The sequence below is a fragment of the Mobula hypostoma genome, chromosome 5 (assembly GCF_963921235.1).
Source record: "Mobula hypostoma chromosome 5, sMobHyp1.1, whole genome shotgun sequence".
NCBI lineage: Eukaryota > Metazoa > Chordata > Chondrichthyes > Myliobatiformes > Myliobatidae > Mobula > Mobula hypostoma.
Genome location: NC_086101.1, coordinates 47,596,466 through 47,620,148, shown reverse-complemented (window position 1 = coordinate 47,620,148; position 23,683 = coordinate 47,596,466). Strand labels below are relative to the sequence as shown.

At 42.9% G+C, this 23,683-nt stretch overlaps 1 protein-coding gene across 6 annotated transcripts in view; it reads left to right on the top strand.

Annotated features, from left to right (window-relative positions):
• Positions 1–23,683, top strand: part of klf12b (Kruppel like factor 12b) — a 301,395-nt gene that overhangs the window by 175,769 nt on the left and 101,943 nt on the right. For 5 of the 6 annotated variants that reach the window (XM_063048451.1, XM_063048453.1, XM_063048450.1 and 2 more), the window contains one exon: positions 14,163–14,688. In XM_063048451.1, coding sequence (XP_062904521.1) covers positions 14,163–14,688 — 526 coding nt within the window. Of the gene's footprint in view, positions 1–9,762; positions 9,822–14,162; positions 14,689–23,683 lie in introns of all 6 variants that reach the window. The other variant, XM_063048454.1, reaches the window with a different exon arrangement.

The window sequence follows — 23,683 nt, the reverse complement described above, 5'->3', positions numbered from 1 at the left end:
GCAGTCTCATTAGTAGTCTCATTCCTGTACTGAATGTCTGCCTGCAGGATAATTGGAGCAGCTGAACAAAACGTGAGTAGGGCTCTGAAAATGGAAATGTATAATGCTGATTGTTTTTTCTCCGTTTAGAGTATTGTCAGGCTCATCGATATTGCCTCTCTGATAAGTAGAATCAGAATCGGGTTTAATATCACCGGCATATATCATGAAATTTGTTGTCTTTGTGACAGTAGTACAATGCAATGCATAATAATAGAAAAAACTGAATTACAGTGAGATATATACACACATACAATATTATTTAATTTAAATAAGTAGTGGAAAAATAAAGATTAAAAACAAAGTAGTGAGGTAGTGTTGATGAGTCCATTCAGAAAACAGACGGCAGAGGGGAAGAAGTTTTTTGTGAATTATTGAGTGTGTGCCTCTTTCCTGATGGTAGCAATGAGAACCAGGCATGGCCTGGGTGAGGGGGGTCCTTAGTGATGGACGTCGCCTTTCTGAGGCATCACTTCTTGGAGATGTCATGAATACTACATGTTATGAAGCTGACTGAGTTTACAACTCTCTGCGGCTTATTTCAACCCCCTCTGCAGTAGCTACCCAGATGGTGATGCAGCCTGTTAGAATGTTCTCTATGGTACATCTATAGAAATTTGCGAGTGTCTTTGGTGACGTACCAAATCTCCTCAGCCTCCTAGTGAAATGTAGCTGCTGTTCATAGGTGCATCAATATGTTGGGCCTCAGATAGATCCCCAGAGATGTTGACACCAGGAACTTGAAAATGCTCATCACTCTTTCCTCAGGATAGAGGGGATCTCCAAAAAAAGGAGATTGCAGTGGTCTTGAAATGTCAGCATTCCTTAATTTACTCTTGCTGGTGCACTAACCTTAATGTTGTGCCTACCGAACATTTATTATTGAAGTTCAAAGAAAAGCTTATTAGAGTACACACATTCACCACGTACAACCCTGAGATTCTCTATCTGTGGGCATATTTAGCAAATCTATAGGAAAGTAACTGTAAACATCAGATGCAGGCATAAATAAATATCAATAAATAACGAGCACAAAATAACAATAAAACAGAATCCTTAAATGAGTGTAGCTGTTCCCTTTTGTTCAAGAGCCTGATGGTTGAGGGGTAGTAACTGTTCTAGAACCTGGTGGTGGGTGTCCTGAGGCATCTGTACCTTCTACCTGAGAAGCAGTAAGAAAAGAGCATGGCCAGGGTGGTGAGAATCTTTGATGGATGTTGCTTTTCTTTGGCAACGTTTCATGTAGGTGGTTGGGAGGGTTTTACCTGTGATGTACTGGGCCAAATACACTTCCTTGTATTGGATTTTCCATTCAAAGGCATTGGTGTTCTTATACCAGGCCATAATGCAGCCAGTCAGCACACTTTCCACCACATATCTATAGAAATTTACTTAGGTTTTTGATGACATGTCATCTCCGCAGACTGCTGAGGAAGTAGAGGCACTGTTATGCTTTCTTCATGGTAATATTTATATAATGGGTCCACCATAGATCCCCTGAGGTAGTGACACCCAGGATTTTAAAGTTACTGACCCCCTCTACCTCTGATTCTCCGATGATTACTGGCTCATGGACCGCTGGTTTCTCTCTCGTGACGTCCACAATCAGTTCCTTGATCCTATTGACACTGAGTGAGAGGTGGTTGTTGTTACACTACTGAGCTAAATTTTCAATCTCCCTCCTGCCTGCTGAGTCATCAACAGTGGTGTCATCAGCAAACCTATATATGATGTTGGAGCTGTACTAGATGGTATTTGTTATAAAACACCATTGGAAACTAGATTAAGATTAGAGTGGCACTTTGCTTGATCACAATGCATGGAATGCAAGAAATAAGGTGAATGATCTTGACGCATTTTTACAGATTGTTAGGTATGATGTTGTGGCCATCACTGAATAATAGCTGAAGGATGGTTGTAGTTGAGAGCTGAATGTTCAAGGTTACACATTGTATCAGAAGGATAGGAAGGTAGGCAGAGGGGGTGGTGTGACTCTGCTGGTAAAGAATGGCATCAAATTATTTGAAAGATGTGACAAAGTATCGGAAGATGTTGAATCCTTGTTGGTTAAGTTAAGAAACTGCAAAGGTAAAAGGATCCCGATGGCAGTTGTGTGCAGGCCTCCAAACAGTAGCTGGGATGTGGACTACAGATTACAATGGGAAATAGAAAAGGCATGTCAAAAAGGGCAATGCTATGATAGTCATGGGAGATTTTAACATGTAGGTAGATTGGGAAAATCAGGTTGGTAATGGATCTCAAGAGAGTGAATTTGTTGAGTGCCTACAAGATGTCTTTTTAGAGCGGTTTGTTGTTAAGCCTGCTAGAGGGTCAGCTATACTGGATTGAGTGTTATGTAATGAATCGGAGGCGATTAGGGAACTTAAGGTAAAGTAAACCCTCAGGAGGCAGTGATCACAATATGATTGAGTTCAACTTGAAATTTGATAAGGAGAAAGTAAAGTTTGGCATAACAGTATTTCAGTGGATGAAAAGAAATTGCAGTGGAAGGAGATGCTGGTGGGGATGACAGCAGAGTAGCAATGGCTTGTGCATCTGGGAAAAATAAGGAAGGTGCAGGATAGACTGTGTTCCAAAAGTACAACCGTGACTGACAAAGGAAGTCAAAGGTAATTTTAAAACAAAAATTAGTGGGAAGATAAAGGATTGGGAAGCTTTCAAAAACCTACAGAAAGCTACTAAAAGAATCGTTAGGAAGGAAAAGATGAAATATGTATTTAAGCTAGCAAACAATACCAAGGTGGACAGAAATAGCTTTTTCAAGCATATAAAAAAAAGAGATAAAGGTGGATATAGGACTGTTAGAAAATAAGGCTGGAGAAATAATGGCGGACAAGGAGATGGCAAATGAACTAAATAAATACTTTTCATCAGCCTTCACTGTGGAAAATACTAGCAGTGTGCCAGGTGTTGAAGGGTGTGAGGGAAGAGAAATGAGTGCAGTTACTATTACAACGGAGAATGTGCTCAAAAATCTGAAAGACCTAAAGGTACATAAGTCACCCAGACCAGATGAACTGCATCCTAGGGTTCTGAAAGAGGTAGCAGTGAGGATTGTGGAGGCATTAGTAATGATCTTTCAAGAATTATTGGACTCCGGCATGGTTCCAGAGGACTGGAAAATTGCAAATGTTACTCCAATCTAAGAAAGGAGGGAGGCAGCAGAAAGGAAATTATAGACTAGTTAGCCTGACCTCAGTGGTTGGGAAGATATTGGAGTCAGTTGTTAAGGATGAGGTTATGGGGTACTTGGTGACACAGGACAACGTAGTACAAAGTCAGCGTGGTTTCCTTAAGGACAAATCTTGCCTGATGAACTAGTTGGAATTCTTTTAGGAGATTGCAAGTAGGATAGATAAAGGGGCTGCAGTGGATGTTGTATATTTGGATTTTCAGAAGGCCTTTGACGAGGTGCCACACATGAGGCTGCTTACCAAGTTAAGAGCCCATGGCAATACAGGAAAGTTACTGGCATGGTTAGGGCATTGGTAGGAGGCAGTAAGTGGGAATAAAAGGATCCTTTTCTGCTTAGTGCAAGTGATTTGTGGTGTTCTGCAAGGGTTGGTGTTAGGACCACTTCTTTCTATGTTGTATTTCACTGATTTAGATGATGGAATAGATGGCTTTGTTGCCAAGTTTGCAGATGATATGATTGGTGAAGGGACAGGTAGTGTTGAGGAAACAGGTTGGCTGCAGAAGGACTGAGACAGATTAGGAGAATGAGCAAGAAAGTGGCAAATGAAATACAATGTTGGAAAAGGCATGGACATGCACATTGGTAGTAGAAATAAATGTGCAGACTATTTTCTAAATGGGGAGAAAATCCAAAAATCTGAGGTGCAAAGGGACTTGGAAGTCCTTGTGCAGAACACCCAAAAAGCCAACTTGCAGGTTAAGTTGGTGGTGAGGAAGCCAAATGCCACGTTAGCATTCATTTCAAGAGGTCGAGAATACAAGAGCAGGGATGTGATGCTGAGGCTTTATAAGGCACTGCTGAGGCCTCACCTTGAGTATTGTGAACAGTCTTGGGCTCCTTATTTGAGAAAGGATGTGCTAGGCATTGGAAAGGGTTGAGAGGAGGTTCACAGGATGATTCCAGAAATGAAAGAGTTATCACAGGAGGAATGTTTGATGGCTCTGGGTCTGTACTTGCTGGAATTTAGAAAGTTGAGGGGGGAATCTCAGTGGAACCTTTTGAATATTGATAGGCCTAGACAGAGGTGGGGGAGTCTAGGACAAGAGGGCACAGCCTCAGGATAGAGGGGCATCCATTTAAAACAGTGATGCAGAGACATTTCTTGAACCAGTGGGTGATGAATTTGTGGAATTTCTTACCACAGGCAACTGTGGAGGCCAGGTTACTGGGTGTATATAAGGCAGAGATTGATAGGTTCTTGATCTGCCATGGCATCAAAGGTTACGGGGAGAAGGCCGAGGAATGGGGCTGAGGAGAGGAGGGGAAAAAAAGGATCAGCCATGGTTGAATGGCAGAGCAGACTCGATGGGCCAAATGGCCAAATTCTGCTCCTATGTCTTGTGATTACGTTGTCGTGGCCCAGAGTGAGTGGGAAGCTGTAAGATATTATAAACCAGGTGCAGCTTGCCAAACACCTTATAATGCTGGCAAATGCTGCGTCTATCACCGCTGCTGGCAAAGGTAGGGAAGGAGGAAGGAAAACAGTTGAATTTGATGTGATGACTAACCTTTTTCCACCTCCCTTCTTGATTATTATGGTGAACGTTTTTTTTATTACTTAAAGCAGTGCATCGTTGTTATTTTCTCATTGGTGTGAAAATTGCCTAGGATTTGTGACATGTTAGTTATTCTGCATTGTTTTTTTAACCTTGGTTCATTGTTATGTTTTTATTAGCTTTGCTCAGACATCACTTTTAGTGAATGAAACACAGTAGTGTAACCATGCTGCAGTTGCCATAGTAACAAGAGTTAGGGCTATAATATATGGTATTAGTGAACCATTCAGTCTACTTAGCACATTGTCACAACAAAATTGTATTTTCTTGCAAAAATATTTTGTTAACTTAAATCTCTGAGAGAGATTATTGCTGTGCTGCTGTGTACACTTACTGTACCGTGGTTGAGGCCAGACTGTATAATTCTGGCATTGTATTGAACCATTAGGATGAAACAATCAAGTTATTGGCTCAGAACAATTTTAGTAATGATAATCTGTCCTTTAAAAGCCCTTTTAGAAAAGGGAATTGCTGTTATTCCAGCCTCTATTTTATTTAAGTACTGGATCTTTATAGAGTTTAATAAGGCTTTTCAGTGAAATTATACTGTTCATGCTGTATATCAGCTGATCTTTCATTAACCAGCACCAGTGGGGCTGCAGTTTTGTTAGGTTCCTCCATACTGTGGTCCTTTCTGAAACTTCAGTATGATTAACAACCTTTTTGAGTTCAAGTTTATTCTTGTCCTAGGCATTCATGTGCAAGGTATAAATGACATGAGAATTAGCTTTCTTCAGAAGCAGCACAGTTCATTACAACGGTAATATAAACTTTAATTAATTACATCTATTTATTGAGATACAGCGTTGAATAGCCACTTCTGGCCCTTCAAGCCATGCCGCACAGTGATCCCTGAATCTAATCTGAGCCTAATCACAGGACAATTTACAATCACCAGTTAACCTACCAACCAGTAGGTCTTTGTGCTTTGGGAGGAAACTCGCGTGGTCACGGAGAGAACGTATCAACTCTTTACAGGTGGTGGCGGGAAATGAACCTGGATCGCCTGTACTGTAAAGCGTTGTGCTAACCACTATATTACTGTGCTGCCCCGACTAGCACGTTTAAAAAATAAACCAATCAACAAAGCAAAATTTAGGATTGAGAGCAAGAAAGTAAAACGTAGTCATAGGTTAGTGTTTCTTCTTTATTAGAAGGGGTTTAGTTTGATTATGGTCTCCTCTTAATAAAATACCCACCCTGTTTTGTGGCCCCACTACAACAATGTGTCTGTGCACCTCCAGTTCTACCCTCATGACCATCGCCAAACTTAATCACTCCTCCACGGGGCTGGTGCCTTCAGTTGCCTACTTCATAACCTTTAGCAGTTCCTCTGTCGACCCACAGCCGCTTCTTTCCTTTAAGGTGCTCCATTAGACCTAATTTTGGTAATTTCTACCAATATTTCTATAAGTGAATTGTTGCTTTTATTTTTGATGATGCCTCTCTGAAGGCCTTGTTGAAGTACTCGGCAGATCAATACTGGTGCAGCTGGAGGTGGAGTTGGCTTTTCGTAAGTCAGGTCTCGTAATCTTGGAAGCCCCAAAATATCCCACAGAGTTAGATTTTATTAGCATTGTTTTAATTATTTATATATAAATTGAGCCACGCCCCGATTTAATCCTAGTCTAATTATGGGACAATTTACATTGACCAATTAACTTACTGACCGATACGTCATTGGACTGTGGGCAGAAACCGGAACACCCGGAGGAAACCCATGTGGTCACAGGCAGCGGCGGGATAAGTAACTTATTTATGGAGGACAGCCGAAGAACCATCATTGGCCACTGTTTATCTTTTTGATTTTTTTGTTTCCTTGCTTGGAAAAAATTAGCCCAGTTTTTAAAGTTGGACTTTTGACCTTGCACGTGTACCATTGGATTCCTTGCGTCACATGTGTATAACTCCACATTGACACATTTTTGAACCCTTCTGCATTTAGTTCATACAAATAATTAATTGTGCAAGGAATTTCTTTGCGCTCTGGTGCACCTGACAATAAATTAATTAGATCTGTTCTTATAGTTTTGTCATATCACATCACTGATATGAATACAGCATAATGATTGGCTGTAGAAAGTAAACACGGTTAAGTATAAAATTGCTCTTTAGTTTCAACTACTCATTTGATGATTATAAAAAGTAACAAAATGCTGACATGTTCGGAAACACGGTAGAAACAGACTTAGCTTTGAAATTCACACTGCCAGTTGGAGACATTTTACTCAGTTCAAACATCAGTAAACATTTGCAAAATCACCTCTGCTTTAAACAGCAGTGGGATATTTGTCATCCAGTTTATGCTTTAGTGGTTGAATTTGACTGTCAATTTATTCAATCCTAGGCACTCAGTCCAAGACTGGTATCTTCTTATTCTTGGTCACAATTCAATAATGACTGCCATATATCATTTGTTTTCAGTCAGGGGAAGCCAAAACTTTGCGTTATAGATAAGAATGATGCAAGGCTTATGTGAGCTGCACTGCAATGTGAGATTAGACATGGGAGTCACTCTTGGCCTTCCTGCCACATATGGAAAAGTACATTTGTTTTCTCCAAATCATGTGAATTGTTTGCATACACAGCACTGCCAGACGTGGAAATCAGTTGCTTCTATTTACTGACAAATTATATATTTAAAATGTGTAGCATAAATGATGCACTTGGGGACATGATGGGACTGAAGAGGATGCGGAGCTTATTTTCAATAATTTTGCCTGGGAGGGAGCATCACAGTTATGAGAAGACTAGATAGGTTGGGTTCCTTTGAGTAGAGCTGAGGGGAGACCCGATAGAATTATACAAAATGACAAGGGGGTAGATAGTAACTCTCTATCTCCTCCCTCATCATTTAGATAGCTTCAACTAGAGCCTATAGGTTTAGAGTACTGAGTTTTAGAGGGGACTTGAGGAACTTTTTCACCTGAATATGGTTGAGGAGCAGAGGGCATAGCTTTAATATGAGAGCAGGAAAATGTTGGTGTGTGGCAAGCTTTTTTACACAGCGAGCAGTAGCAGCCGGGAACGTTCTGCTAGGTTATGGTAGAAGCAGTTTCAATAATGGCCTTCAAGCATTTTTTAGATAGATACACAGGAATATGCTGGGAATGGAAGTAAATTGATCATGTGTAGACAGGATGGATTAGTTTGACATCATATTTGCAAAGCTATCTTGGGCTGAAGGGCCTTGCTGTTCTGTCCTAGATCCTACTGCCAGAGGGGTGGTGGAGGGAGAAACTTTCATAACAATTCAGAAGCTTTCATATAGGCACTTGAATTACTCAGGCATAGTAATGAACCAGGTGTTGATAAATAGGATTCATCAACGCTTGGTCCAACTCAAATTTCCACAGATGTACTGTGGAGCACGTTCTGACTGGTTGCATCACCCTCTGGTATGGATGCGTCAATGCACAGGATCGCAAGAGGGTTCAGAGGACTGTAGGCTTAGCCGGTTCCATCAGAGGCACAAATGTGAATTGGCAGGGCTCAAAGGCAGACATACTTACCTGGCACCAATCCTGGTCCGATAGTGCACTTGCAAGACTAAGTTGCCATGGGAATGCCCAGAAATTGGTGCTGTCTGGACTATATAATCTTGGTTCCCTGACATCAGAATCAGGTTTATTATCACTAATGTATACCACAAAGTTTATTTATTTATTGGTAAAGTGTGGAATAGGCCCTTCCTGCGTGTTGAGCAACAACGCCCCAGCAACCACTGTCGTCCCCAGTTTAACCCAAGCCTAATCACAGGGCAAATTACAATGACCAGTTAACTTACTTTACTTTATTGTCGCCAAACAATTGATACTAGCGCGTACAATCATCACAGCGATATTTGATTCTGTGCTTTGCACTCCCTGGAGTACAAATTGATGGTAAATATTAAAAATTTAAATTATAAATCATAAATAGAAAATAGAAAAGGGAAAGTAAGGTAGTGCAAAAAAACCGAGAGGCAGGTCCGGCTATTTGGAGGGTATAGCCCAGATCTGGGTCAGGATCTGTTCAGCAGTCTTATCACAGTTGGAAAGAAGCTGTTCCCAAATTTGGCCGTACGAGTCTTCAAGCTCCTGAGCCTTCTCCCCGAGGGGAGAGGGACAAAAAGTGTGTTGGCTGGGTGGGTGGTGTCCTTGGTCATCCTGGCAGCACTGCTCCGACAGCGTGCGGTGTAAAGTGAGTCCAAGGACAGAAGATTGGTTTGTGTGATGTGCTGCGCTGTGTTCATGATCTTCTGCAGCTTCTTCTGGTCTTAGACAGGACTACTTCCATACCAGGTTGTGATGCACCCTAGAAGAATGCTTTCTATGGTGCATCTATAAAAATTAGTGAGGGTTTTAGGGGACAGGCCAAATTTCTTTAGCTTTCTCAGGAAGTAAAAGCGTTGGACCAAGTCAGGTCATTTGTGATATTGACCCCGAGGAACTTCAAGCTTTTGACCTGTTCCACTTGCGCACCACCGATGTAAATGGAGTCGTGCGGTCCGCTACTCCTTCTGAAGTCAACAACCAATTCCTTTGTCTTGCTGACGTTGAGGGATAGGTTATTGTCCTCGCACCATGCCACCAGGTTCTTAATTTCCTCTCTGTACTCAAACTCATCATTACCTGAGATATGGCCTACAATTGTGGTGTCACCAGCAAACTTATATATTGAGTTTGATGGAAACTTGGCTACACAATCATGGGTGTACAGTGAGTACAGCAGGGGGCTGAGTACACAGCCTTGTGGGGCACCGGTGCTCAGAGTGATTGTAGAGGAGAGCTTGTACCCTATTTTTACAGCCTGGGTCCTGTCTGTGAGGAAGTTGAAGATCCAGCTGCAGATCTGAGTGCTAAGGCCCAGGTTCTGGAGCTTAGGAATCAGTTTATTTGGAATGATGTTATTAACGGCAGAGCTGTAGTCTATGGAAAGGAGCCTTACATATGTGTCTTTATTCTCCAGGTGTTCTGAGGAGGAATGTAGGGCCAGAGAGATGGCATCTGCCGTTGACCTGTTCTCCGGTAGGCGAATTGCAAAGCGTCGAGGTTGACTGGTAGGCTGTGGTTGATGTTTGCCATAACCAATCTCTCGAAGCACTTCATAGCAATTGATGTCAGAGCCGCAGGTCGATAGTCATTCAGGCATGCCACCTTGCTCTTCTTCGGCACCGGGATTATCGTTGCCTTCTTAAAACACGAGGGGAATCTTAGACTGAAGCAAGGAGCAGTTGAAGATGTCAGCAAAGACTCCAGCTAGCTCACTTGCACAGGCCCGGAGAACCCGTCCCGAGACGCCATCTGGGCCCGTCGCCTTCCTTGGATTTATCTTCAGGAAGGCCCTTCTGACATCCTCCTCGGTGACGATGAATCTCGATGCCACCAGATCTGGTTCATCCAGAGGGAGCGGGACGCTCCTCTTCTGTTCAAATCTTGCGTAGAATATGTTAAGTTCGTCAGGAAGAGAAGCGCCACAGTTATTGATATTCCCAGCCTTTTCTTTGCGCCCAGTGATCTCATTTAGACACTGCCATAGTCTACTGGCATCCCTTTGGCTAGCCTGTGCTTCTAATTTGGCTCGATATTGCCTCTTGGCGCCCTTAATGGCTTTCCGGAGTTCACGCCTGGATTCCGTGTAGCAACTGGTATCCCCAGACCTAAAAGCCATAGCTCTAGCCTTCACTATACTCGGTGTATCCTTGGACTATCAGAGAAAACTGCAGGTAAAACCCACGCATTCCACGGGGAGGACGTACAGACTACTTACAGATGACATCGGAATTGAACTCCAAACTCCGAGCTGTAATAGTGTTGCACAAACACCTGCACTAGTGATCGTATACTGCATTCTTGAGGCCCTGTATCTTACAGATGGCCTGATGTTGGTGAGTATTTTATTGCGATACAGTGTGGAATAGGCCATTCCAGCCCTTTGAGCTGTACCGCCCAGCTATTCCCCAATTTAATTCTAGCCTAATCACAGGACAATCTACAATGACCAGTTAACCTGCTAACTGGTATAGCTTTGGATTGTGGGAGGAACCTAGAGCACCAGGAGAAAACCACAGTCTTGGAGAGAATATACACAAAAGAAACCTGGGCCACGATGATGACAGGCAGAAATTACCAGTTGTAATACCAACAGACATACATTCTCCTTTAGCTCAGAGTGAGATTCTTAAATCTGCTGAACTGAATAGTCGACTCGTGTTTCAATTCATTTGGATATTGCAAATCCTGGATGGAGTGGATGTGAAAAGGCTGTTTCCCTTGGTAGTAGAGTCTACCCTCAAAATATAGGGTCGTCCCTTTGAAACTGAGATGAGGCGCAATTTGTTAAGCCAGTGCTGGTGGAATTCATTACTGAGGGCTGCGGACTCCAAATCATTGAGTGTATTTAAGGCAGAGATAGGTAGGTTCTTGATGTGGTAAGAGGGTTAAATATTATGGGGTAAATAGAATGGAGGGAGGGTTAGAAAAAATAATCAGCCATATCGAAGCCATGATTGATGGTGCTGTGAAAGGAATATGTTCAAGGTTGTGGCCAATGAGACGTTAGACTATGAGGGAATTGGAAACGTGGGGACCACTTGCGGAATGGAGTTACAGTGCAGGATCTAAAATATAATATCATAGCAGTTGAAAGTGCAGACAAAGCATTAGGTTTATTTGAAGAGCAATAAAATTGAAGTGTAATGATATCACGTGATTGGGCCACACTTGCAATATATTCTCTGCATTTATCTGCCCATAAATGTGTATATTTTCCCTTGCTTTGTGGTCATGTAAGTTGCTGACAAGTTATGAGCAGATGGTGAGATGCTAGCGCTTACACCTTCTTATCTTTGTGGTGAATGCACCCTCAGTTCTGTTAAGAGGGGAGTCTCAGATTTCAACTCAATAATGATGAAGGAACGTGGTATTATTTTATATGGTCAGTGACCTGGAAGGAAACTGCTTCCCTTGTTCTTCCATTTGGAAGTGCTCATGGATTTTTGCAGCTTCTCTCCTCAAAATGTTACCGTGCTGCTGCAAGGAAATTTGTAGCTGATACACACAGTGAACTGGTGATAAGAGTATGAGTTTAAAAAAAAAGATCTTCAGTCATGCACAGTAAACAGCACATTGTATGGAGGTTGTGCAGCACACCCTGCTTCCAAAATTCAGTTGCACACAAGCCAGCTGCTGTTATCTGTGCATCCTTAACCAAGAATGAATCTCACTGTTGGATAGTGGCCAGTCAGCTGCCAATGAAGACAGTGCCGCAGACTGTCCAGGAGTTTTGATGGATGACGATCTCCCTACTCTGGAGCAATGCCTTCCATCCTCAAACACCATTCCAAGCTGTGCCTCAGTAACTGACTCGGTGCAGGTGCAGGAAGTGAGCCTGTTTCCTATTTGGAAATTCTGCATCTGAACTCCTGACTATACTTTCTTACCACTGAATTGGTCCAGGGTGAGGGGGAGTATGTAGAGTGGGCAGGCAGTAGCTTTTACATTTTCAAGCTTTTCGATGCATTCTTGGAGTCAATAAAATCAAGCAACAGGCCATTGTCCTGGAAAAACGTCTTTCAATTGAAGAGTACTGCTAGGGATTGTTGAAATGGAGAGAAATGCTATTCAAGGATGGAACTCTAATCAATAATCTGTGAAGCAACAAATATTTAAGCAGAAAGGAATGACACTTATAGTTCATAGCACTCAATGGGAATCTCTCCTTGAGATTGCTTTAAAAGTCAGCTCCCAAGAGCTATGACGAATCTTAATCATTCAATTTATTCTGTCTGTGCAGAACTTGAGGAATGTTTTAATTAAATTAAGTAGCTTATATTTGAATAGTGACATCATGTGCTTCTTTGAAGGAGTTACTGAGGCTGTCTCTTATCGAATTGCATTATGAATAACACTCAGTTAATAGATTGAAGGACAGTTTGATATTATCTGTGCAGATTTGTAGCCTCTGTGTAGAAATGATATCTATTTTACCAAAGTGGCAGTTTGGTTGAACACTTGTTGGTGGATTTTACTCCACCAAAAAAGTCAAATTGGAAAAAGCCCCAAAGGAAGATGATGGACACAAATCTGTCAGTCATTAATTTAAATGTTAAATTTTTAAGGCAGATTTATTGCAATGTCAAATTGTAATATATAGATTAGAAAAAAAAATATGCTCTGATTTTTGCCTTTTTTCCATCATTTCATTTTATACCATAATTCTTCACTTACATCAATAACTCTGCTTTAATTACAGCAAATAAAACATATTATTTAAATAAAACATATTATTTCACTGAGGTATCCACATAAGTTGTCCACTGAAATAGAAAAGAGTTTCCGAGAAACATATCACTGTGGCATATGTGTTCATCCATAGCATACAAACAAGTCAAGGATGTTCTGGGACAGTTCCCATTGAATATATTTTTTTAATGTTTATCCTATTTTAACAGCAGAAACAAACATAATAAAAAGCATGAGCTAATAAAAACCATTGTGTGTATTTGCATATAAGCAACTTTTTTAATTGAATTCTATAGCAAAATGCCACAGGTATTCCCAAATGCCAAACAGCTACAAGGACAAGTAACAAGTTATGTTTAGCTACTGTTTTATTATTTGAGGTTAGATGATGGATCCTCTTGTGATGGAAATATTTGATTAAATGCGACAAATATTCAGAAACAGGTTGATTCCTAATCAGCTAGTGAACCCCAGTTGTTAACCCCAGAGTTTACTGACTTTAGTTCCTGAGCCCTGATTGAAATGAAGTATTGAGCATTTTCTTTTTTGTTCTTGTTCTGGCATTTGGATACCCCAAAGGAGTGGGTATTCACTGACCAGTAGTCTGGCCAGTGCTTTGATTTTCTTCAACGGTAGAAGAGCAAACCTCAAAGCCAGAGATTTTTGATTCAGTTTGTATTTTCTCTATTAGTTAAGAAGATCAGCTAATTCCTATCACCATCTGGCCCAGTCTTAGTGGGAGAGAATGGGGCACAGTCAAAATCTAAATTAACTTATTTTAGTAAATTATCTGCTTATTTTAAAAGAATTGAAAGTTTAAACCCAAGAGATTGTACAGATGCTAGAAAATCCAGAGTAGCGCACACAAAATGTTGGAAAACTTAGTCCAGCAAGTTGAAATGTTGGATTTTGTTAGCTTTATGATCTTCATTAAAATGTTTTGAACTGAAAAGCAAAAGTTATTTTCACAGATGTTGAATATTTTAATCATTTCATCATTAATCAAACTGTTTCACAAATTGCCTCCCAATATATGTAATCTTTCATACATGTCCTTAACAATGCTTTTTCTGTACTTTTGTATAAAAATGCTCAGTGATTTTTATTTGTGTTTTATTTTAACAGTCTCCACAAGCCCCTAACTTTTCAGATATGGAAGCTGTACCTATTTTGCTTAACAATGTGAAAGCTGGACCTCCAGAGGTCTTGCTGTCCACTGATCACTATCAAACACAAACTGAGCCGGTGGACTTGTCTATTAACAAAGCCAGGACATCTCCAACAGCTGTATCATCAACACGTTCCTCACCCAGCTCAGTGACAACAACCTCAATCCCTTCAATGTCCTCTTGCTCTCCTCGATTGACTTCATCCCCATCTGTGATAACCTCAGTGACTTCATCAACAGGAATGTCTACAGTATTAACGCCGGGCTCCGTTGTGGCATCTTCCCCGGGTGTCGGGGGCCAACAGTACTTGCACATAATCCACCCAATGCCACCTTCAAATGCAATGAACTTTCCGTCCAATAAACTGCATCGCATTCCAGTGGTTGTACAATCCGTTCCTGTGGTATACACAGCTATGAGGTCACAGAGGAACTCTACCATCGTACTCCCAATGCTAGAAGATGGGCGGAGTCAAATGAAAGGTAAGTGGGTAGAAGTAATGCATCTGTTAAGGCAGGAATGCAATCCTGATATAATGGGAGATTCCTGCAAAGTCCATCGCAAATAAACTTTCAGCCAGCTCCCAGTTGAAGGCATTTGAATATTGAATCTTTGCTTTACCATACATGTGCATACAATTTGTCTTTATCCAAAATCCTTTCAATTTTTTCCATCATCATTCCCTCTGTAATTTGTCTACATGTATGGCATTCCCCTGTTAGGAGAAACGAGCAACACAAAGTAAAGAAGGATGTAGTATTTTCAGCTTACTTGCAACCCATTAGCCTCACACTCCCATCTCCCCTACCAGTAACTGATAAATATCTCTCTAAGGCACTATTTAAATTGCAGCACTGTGGTGAAGTTTTTTTTTGTGGCGTGCTTAGTTATTTGGATTGTTCAACCTGTATCTGGCATTTCTTTCCTCTTGATTGGTCTCTCCCAGGATCTTTGGCCACCAATTGGAATACTTCTGGGGATTCTGACCTCCATCTTGGCTGTTCCTGATGTCCCTGACCTCATTCTCACCACTTCTGGGGCTCTACAGTTGTCCAAACAATCCCAAACTCCAGGCATTTTTTTTTATTACTGTAGAACCCAGCAATCTAACCATTTATATCCTTGGATAGAAACAGCGAGCTGCAATTCTCCAAAGGATATGTGTTCAAGGAAGGTTCTGAGGTGAAACATTCCATGGATATGATCTAATAATGTGATTTCAGTGTTTTGTTTAAACTAAACAAAATATTTGTTAGTTTACAATGTTTCTCTCCCTAGAAGTTCTTCTTTATTGGCTCTAATTAATAGAATTAAATAATTACCCACTTTTCTCTGTCCTTACTGCAATTAAACCACAGTTATTTTTTGTGTGTAGTTTCCAACAGTTTTGGGTAGAAAGTGAAAAATTGTAATTTATTACTCTCCATCCAGGAATTTTTTTTTTTTTTTTTGCAATTTGTCTAGTTCTTTCCAGCCATTCCCTGGATTATCAAAGCACAATATTATTGAGGTGAATTCATAATCAGTCAGCCTTGGCATATCACGCCATTTAGTACTTTATTTTTCTGCTTTGAATTGATAATGTGCCCCAACAGTTGTGATTCGACTGTTGGTAATTTGACTTTTGTTCTTGCATTATTGATAGAGTTTGAGGAGGCAGTCAGAGTTGTTCAAAATGAATTTCTTATCAAGGTACATATATCTCACCATATACAACCCTGAGATTCATTTTCTTGCGGGCATACTCAGTAAATCGTAATAGAATCTATGAAAGACCGCAGCCAACAGGAAGGAACAAACAACGAATGTGGAAAAGATAACACAATGTGCAAATACGAAAGGAAAACAAAATAATAATGAATAAATAAGCAATAAATATCGAGAACATGAGATGAAGAGTAAGAGAAAGTGAGTTCATAGTTTGTGGGAACAGTTCAGTGCTGGGGCAAGTAAATTGGGTGCGTTATCTCCACTGTAAAGAAGAATGCAAGCAATATGTTCCAACTAGATACTGGTTTATTAGTACTACTGTTGTTGTTTAATTTGAATTGTGGTTATGGACTGACCAAATAGGCATATTTGACTAGAAATTGGGTCCTCCTTATTTTGTACTTTGCTGTGCTTAGCCTCAAATTGAAATGAGAGAGCATCCCAAATGTCTGAGAGCTTGATGAAAATTTATTTTTAATATATTGTTCGCTGTTGAGTGTTAGGAACGGAGCAGATCTCAATGGCAATTGTCTGCAAAGATCACAGCAGCTGTTGCTAGGAAACATGAGAAGTGTGGCACTGCCTTAAAAGTCTCTAAGACAGATAGCACAGTTCAGGAAAGGTGATCATAGAAAGCATAAGGAAAAGGAATAATTGTCTTGAGTGTGTATAGTCGCATTCCTTACACTTTACCATCCCCATGCACAGTGATTGCCCACACTAAGCAGCAAGGCCAATGGCTTACAAGTTTGCAGAGATTGCAGTATACAAGTGCTGTGAATGGCCATTATAATTATTGTGTGATCCAGCAGTGAGCTCCAACTGCAGTGACAAAGTAAGAAAGCTCAATGTATGCATATAGAGAGCAAGACATTGAGTACTCTCAATCCAACTCGCTGAGGTCTTTGCTTCTTGTCTCACAAAGGGTTGTATATGAAGGCAACAGTCTGCTTGCTGTTGCTCTAGTTTCATTCACTAAGGCAGAAGAGAGCATCTCGTGTGTCAATGGTGACATCCTGTGAATGATTGATACAGGAAAGTAGCAACCTTCTCAGGTAAACCTAGCCCAGAAGTGACTGTTCCAATTTCCCAACAGCTGAGACTTTCACCAAAGATGGATGTAAAATATCTGTGTAACAGCTTCTATGCACAGTCTAATTTACGTCTGACCATTTTCCCAGTGTGCACTAAAAAAAGCAAATGTTAGAATTTCTAAGCAAGATGACGTACCAGTTATTGGATTCAGCAAAAAAGCAAACCACAATTTGTATTGATAGTTTGTGCTTTTGAGTAGAGAAATTAATACATACAACTGAAGTTCAAAGTTCAATTTACTATCAGAGTGCATACATATCACCACATACAACCCTGAGATTCTTTTTCTGTGGGTGTACTTAGCAAATCTATAGAACAGTAACTGTAAACAGGGTCAGTGGACAGCAAACTGTGCAAATGCAAATATAAATAAATAACAATAAATGAGGAGCATGAAATACCAAGATAAAGAGTCCTTAAACTGAGACCGTCGGTTGTGGGAACACCAGAAGTAGAATGAGTATTCAAGAGCCTGATGGTTGAGGGATAGTAACTGCTATTGAACCTGGTGGTGCAAGTCCTGAGGCACCTGTACCCTCTACCTGATGGCAACAGTGGGGAAAAAAGGAGCATGGCCTGTGTGGTGAGGATCTTTGATGCATGCTGCTTTTCTATGACAACGTTTCATGTATATATGCTCAGTGCTTGGAAGGTTTTTACCCGTGATGTACTGGGCTGAATCCACTACCTTTTGTAGGAATTTCTGCTCAAAAGCATTGGTGTTCCCATACCAGGCCGTAATGCAGCCAGTCAACACACTTTCCACCACACACCTATAGAAGTTTGCCAAGGTTTTTGCTGACATACCGAATCTCTGCAGACCCCTGAGGATTTAGAGGCGTTGTCGTGCTTTCTTTGCAATTACAGTTGTGTGATGGGTCCAGGACAGGTCCACTGAAAGAGTAACACCCAGAAATTTAAAGTTACTGACCCTCTTCATTTCTGATCCTCTGATGATTACTGGCTCATGTACTTCTGGTTTCCCTCTCCTGACATCTACAATCAGTTCCTTTGTCTTACTGACATTGTGAGAGGTGGTTGTTATCACACCACTCAGCCAAATTTTCAATCTCCTACCTGTATGCTAATTCATCTGCACTGGCTTCATATAGCCCACAACAGTAGCATCATCAGCAAACTAGTATCAAGAATTGAAGTAGCATGATTGGATTTTAGTCACTTGACCATAAGGTAAATAAAAGATGGCCATTTGCCACCTTTATGCTGGGACAATAACCATTTCACTTTTGGCTGAATATTCTGCTGTGTTAAACTTCCATGTTGCATGTGGAAACAAACCCGTGGAAACCAAATCTGAATGTTTGTTTTAAAAAAAAAGGACTGAAAAATTGTTATAGAACCTGATTATGCACTGTAATGATTGAAAAGATGTACAGACTTTGAACTCTGAAGCTTGAAGTAGCCTAAAATGTCAACAGATTAATTCCAGAAACATAGAGGAGAGTAAAAGAAAGGAGAGAACCTAAGTATGAGTAAATGTATTCGAAACAGTCAGTTTTGATATTGATTAACTGGAGGTATAAACAATATATTCATCTTTTTTCACATCACAGTATGTAACATAATTTAATGTAGCATAAATTGTTAAAAGCTTAACTTAAAGTAAAAATTCCGAGTATTTTACCTCATATTCACATATTAAAAGTAATTTCAACTCTAATGCAGGAGGCCAGCTGGTGGCGCAGTGAGATCAGCACCAGACTCCGGACCGAAGGTTCCTGACTTCGAGTCCAGGTTGGACCACCCCCAAGCACGCTTCCATCCGTGCCGGGTTGAGTGTCGAGCTAGCCACTCAGCCTCGTAAAAAATACAAGGGTCGAGACCGGAACGTTCATAACGTGACCCGGTTAATCCTGACACCACGTGCCAGACAAGAATGGCTGAATGTCTGGTACGACACGCTTAAAAAAAAATCTAATGCAAGAGATTCTGCAGATGCCGAAATTCTTGAGCAGCACAAAATGTTGGAGTAACTCAGCAGATCAGGCAGCATCCATAAAGGGAAAGAAACTGTCACCATTTCATGCTCAGACTCTTCATTAGGACTGGAAAGGAAGTGAGCAGGAGCCACAACAAGGTGGTGTGGGTTGAGGGGTAGGAGTACAAGCTGGCAGATAATAGGTGAAAGGGAATGTGGGTGGGGTGAATGGAAATGATGTGAAACCCCCCCCCCCACACACACATCCTTCCCCCTCAGCTGATCCCACCTATCACCTGCCAGCTTCTACTCATCCCACTACCCCCCCCCCCGCCACATTACTTTATTCTGGCTTCTGTTCTCTTCCTTTCCAGTGCTGATGAAAGGTCTCACCCAGAAATGTCGCTGTTCATTACCTCCTATAGACGCCGCCTGACCTGCTGAGTTCCTTCAGCATTTTGTGTGTGCTACTCAGAGTTTTATTACAATGCAGATTTACAAATCACTTGCAGTTACTGAAATATTCATACTTAAATTTCACAGTTGTAATTGGCAGCAATGAAGTGTTAGCCATTCTGGGAATGAAGCCAACCTAACTTCTGGAGAAGTAGTTTCCAAAAGCTCAAGTGCATCTAGCATTACCTCCAGACAGATGGAGAGCCGACAGACACTGGGAGGGCAGTGAGCGGTGGAACAGGTATTGCAATAAGCTTGTAGGAAGGGGATGGGGGAACAAATAATGGAAGAAAGGGGGCAGCCACTAACATAGCCCACCTCTCACCTACAGCAGAAGACACCAAGTCACATCCACATTGGTTTACTGGGTGGTTGATGATTTCTGGTTAGCAAAAAGAGAAGTTGCCCAAGGCTGCAGTGTAAACACTCCAGCACTAGAGACTTAAAGATAATAAAGATGGCTATGAATAATGCATGCTTCAGACAGCCAGAAGAATAACTATAGGATCAAGCTGTTGATTCCGCTGGCCCATAAGCGGATACCTATTCTATGCAGTTTGTTAATAGTGCCAGTTAGAGCTACTCCATGGCTTCTTATTCATTTTGACAGAACAATGCCATTGATTCCCTTCCACCATGGCTGAAGATTACCCTAGAGCCTGACAGTACAGAGCTTCTTCCCACAGATTCTGTCTTCCACGATTTCATGTGTAACTCAAACACTTACTGCTGACAATATTCTGCTTTCCTGTGTGTTCTTTATCCCTCGGACAAGCAGATCCTATTTAAATCAGACTATCAACTTGCTCCAAATGGGGCTCTAGGGGGAAAATTACCCAAGTTTCCTCGTTGCAGTCTTGCAATCACAATGAGAGGGGATAGAATAAAATAGATCATATAGATAGCCAAGATCAGCATTATCAGCTGGACCTTACAACTCATGTTCTCAGTATTATTTATTTATCTATCTACCTCTCGGGTTTGATGCTTTTCTTTGAACAGATTCCATGGTTTTCATTGTTTTATGCCTGTCTCTGGGAAGATAAATCTCAGGGTTGTATACTGAATGCATACTTTGATAATAAATGTACTTCGAAGCCTTATTATTATTTTTGTATTTGTACAGTTTGTCATCTTTTGCACGTTGTTTTCTTCAGTTTTTATTTGTGGTTTTTTCATTGATTCTTTTGTATTTCTTTGTTCTACTGTGAATTCCTGCAAGAAAATTAATCTCAGCGTAACATATGATGACGTACACATAATTTGAACTTTGAACTTCAAAGAGCTGCTTGCAAAAGAGAAGAATGAGGCCTGAACATTTGGTTGGGATCTATTTCATTGGAGTACGATGCAGTTCCCACTGAATGCCATCTTTCAGCTAGTTCTAAATGACGTTATTAAAATTTGTCAAGAATTGGAAACTCGCTTGGTGATTTCCAATCTGTGAAGGATAGACTTACCTTGTGTTGTTCTTGTGTTCTGCAGTTACCAGTAGGTTGTGCCAGCTTTTAAAGTATTGTTTGTCATATTCAGTGGAGTTTTTGGACAGCCACTCTGTGTCTATGTAGTATAAGCCTGCAATGTGGTCCTCTCCAACACTGTGCACTGTCTATCTGTCTTATCTATGCTACTCAGTAATTGTGTTCACCTCTATCATGCTACCTCTCAGCCTTCTTCTCTTCAGAAAAGCAGGCCCAGTTCATCCAATACATCTGATAACTGAAGTCCTCCAATCCAGGTAGCTTCTTTGACAACAGGAATTCTGTAGATGCTGGAAATTCATGCAACACACATCAAAGTTGCTGGTGAACGCAGCAGGCCAGTTAGCATCTCTAGGAAGAGGTACAGTCGACGTTTCAGGCCGAGACCCTTCGTCAGGACTAACTGAAGGAAGAGTTAGTAAGAGATTTGAAAGTGGGAGGGGGAGATCGAAAATGATAGGAGAAGACAGGAGGGGGAGGGATGGAGCCAAGAGTTGGACAGGTGATTGGCAAAGGGGATATCAGAGGATCACGGGACAGGAGGTCCAGGGAGAAAGACAAGGGGGGGGGACTAGAGGATGGGCAAGGGGTATAGTCAGAAGGACAGAGGAAGAAAAAGGAGAGAGAGAGAGAGAAAGAATGTGTGTATAAAAATAAATAACAGATGGGGTGCGAGGGGGAGGTGGGGCATTAGCAGAAGTTAGAGAAGTCAATGTTCAATGCCATCAGGTTGGAGGCTACCCAGACGGAATACAAGGTCTTGTTCCTCCAACCTGAGCGTGGCTTCATCTTTACAGTAGAGGAGGCCGTGGATAGACATGTCAGAATGGGAATGGGATGTGGAATTAAAATGTGTGGCCGCTGGGAGATCCTGCTTTCTCTGGCGGACAGAGCGTAGGTGTTCAGCAAAGCGGTCTCCCAGTCTGCGTTGGGTCTCGCCAATATATAGAAGGCCACATCGGGAGCACCGGACGCAGTATATCACCCCAGTCGACTCACAGGTGAAGTGTCGCCTCACCTGGAAGGACTGTCTGGGGCCCTGAATGGTGGTAAGGGAGGAAGTGTAAGGGCATGTGTAGCACTTGTTCTGCTTACAAGGATAAGTGCCAGGAGGGAGATCAGTGGGGAGGGATGGGGGGGACGAATGGACAATGGAGTCACGTAGGGAGCGATCCCTGCGGAAAGCAGAGAGGCGGGGGGAGGGAAAGATGTGCTTAGTGGTGGGATGCCGTTGGAGGTGGAAGTTATGGAGAATAATATGTTGGACCCGGAGGCTGGTGGGCTGGTAGGTGAGGACCAGGGGAACCCTATTCCTAGTGGGGTGGCGGGAGGATAGACTGAGAGCAGATGTGCGTGAAATGGGGGAGATGCGTTTGATAGCACAGTTGATGGTGGAGGAAAGGAAGCCCCTTTCTTTTTTTTAAAAAAAAAAGAGGACATCTCCCTCGTCCTGGTATGAAAAGCCTCATCCTGAGAGCAGATGCGGCGGAGACAGAGGAATTGCGAGAAGGGGATGGCATTTTTGCAAGAGACAGGGTGAGAAGAGGAATAGTCCAGGTAGCTATGAGTGTCCGTAGGCTTATTGTAGACATCAGTGGATAAGCTGTCTCCAGAAATAGAGACAGAAAGGTCTAGAAAGGGGAGGGAGGTGTCGGAAATGGACCAGGTAAACTTGAGGGCAGGGTGAAAGTTGGAGGCAAAGTTAATAAAGTTAACGAGCTCAGCATACGTGCAGGAAGCAGCGCCAATGCAGTCATCGATGTAGCAAAGGAAAAGTGGGGGACAGATACCAGAACAGGTACGGAACATAGATTATTCCGCAAAGCCAACAAAAAGGCAGGCATAGCTAGGACCCATACGGGTGCCCATAGCTACACCTTTAGTTTGGAGGAAGTGGGAGGAGCCAAAGGAGAAATTATTAAGAGCAAGGACTAATTCCGCTAGACGGAGCAGAGCGGTGGTAGAGGGGAACTGATTAGGTCTGGAATCCAAAAGGAAGCAGAGAGCTTTGAGACCTTCATTTGAGAGCTCCCCCTCCCTCCCCTTCCCCCTCCCCCCTCTTCCCCCTCCCCCCCTCTTCCCCCTCCCCCCCTCTTCCCCCTCCCCCCCTCTTCCCCCTCCCCCCCTCTTCCCCCTCTCCCCCTCCCTCTCCCTCCCTCTTCCCCCTCTCCCCCTCCCTCTCCCTCCCTCTCCCCCCTCCCTCTCCCCCCCTCCCTCCCTCCCCTCCCTCCCTCCCTCTCCCCCCTCCCTCCCCCCTCCCTCCCCCCCCCCCTCCCCCCCCCTCCCCCCTCCCTCCCTCCCCTCCCCCCTCCCTCCCTCCCTCCCTCCCCCTCCCTCCCTCCCTCTCTCCCCCCCCCCCCTCTCTCCCCCCTCTCCTCCTCCCTCCCTCCCCCCCTCCCTCCCCCTCCCCCCTCCCTCCCCCCTCCCCCCCTCCCTCCCTCTCCCCCTCCCCCCTCCCTCCCTCTCCCCCCTCCCTCCCTCTCCCCCCCTCCCTCCCTCTCCCCCTCCCCCCCTCCCTCCCTCTCCCCCTCCCCCCCTCCCTCCCTCTCCCCCTCCCCCCCCTCCCTCCCTCTCCCCCTCCCCCCTCCCTCCCTCTCCCCCCCTCCCTCTCCCTCCCTCCCTCTCCCTCCCTCTCCCCCCTCCCTCTCCCTCCCCCTCCCTCCCTCTCCCTCCCCCTCCCTCCCCCTCCCTCCCTCTCCCCCCTCTCCCTCCCCCCCTCTCCCTCCCCCCTCTCCCTCCCCCCTCTCCCTCCCCCCCCTCACCCTCCCCCCCCCCTCACCCTCCCCTCTCCCTCCC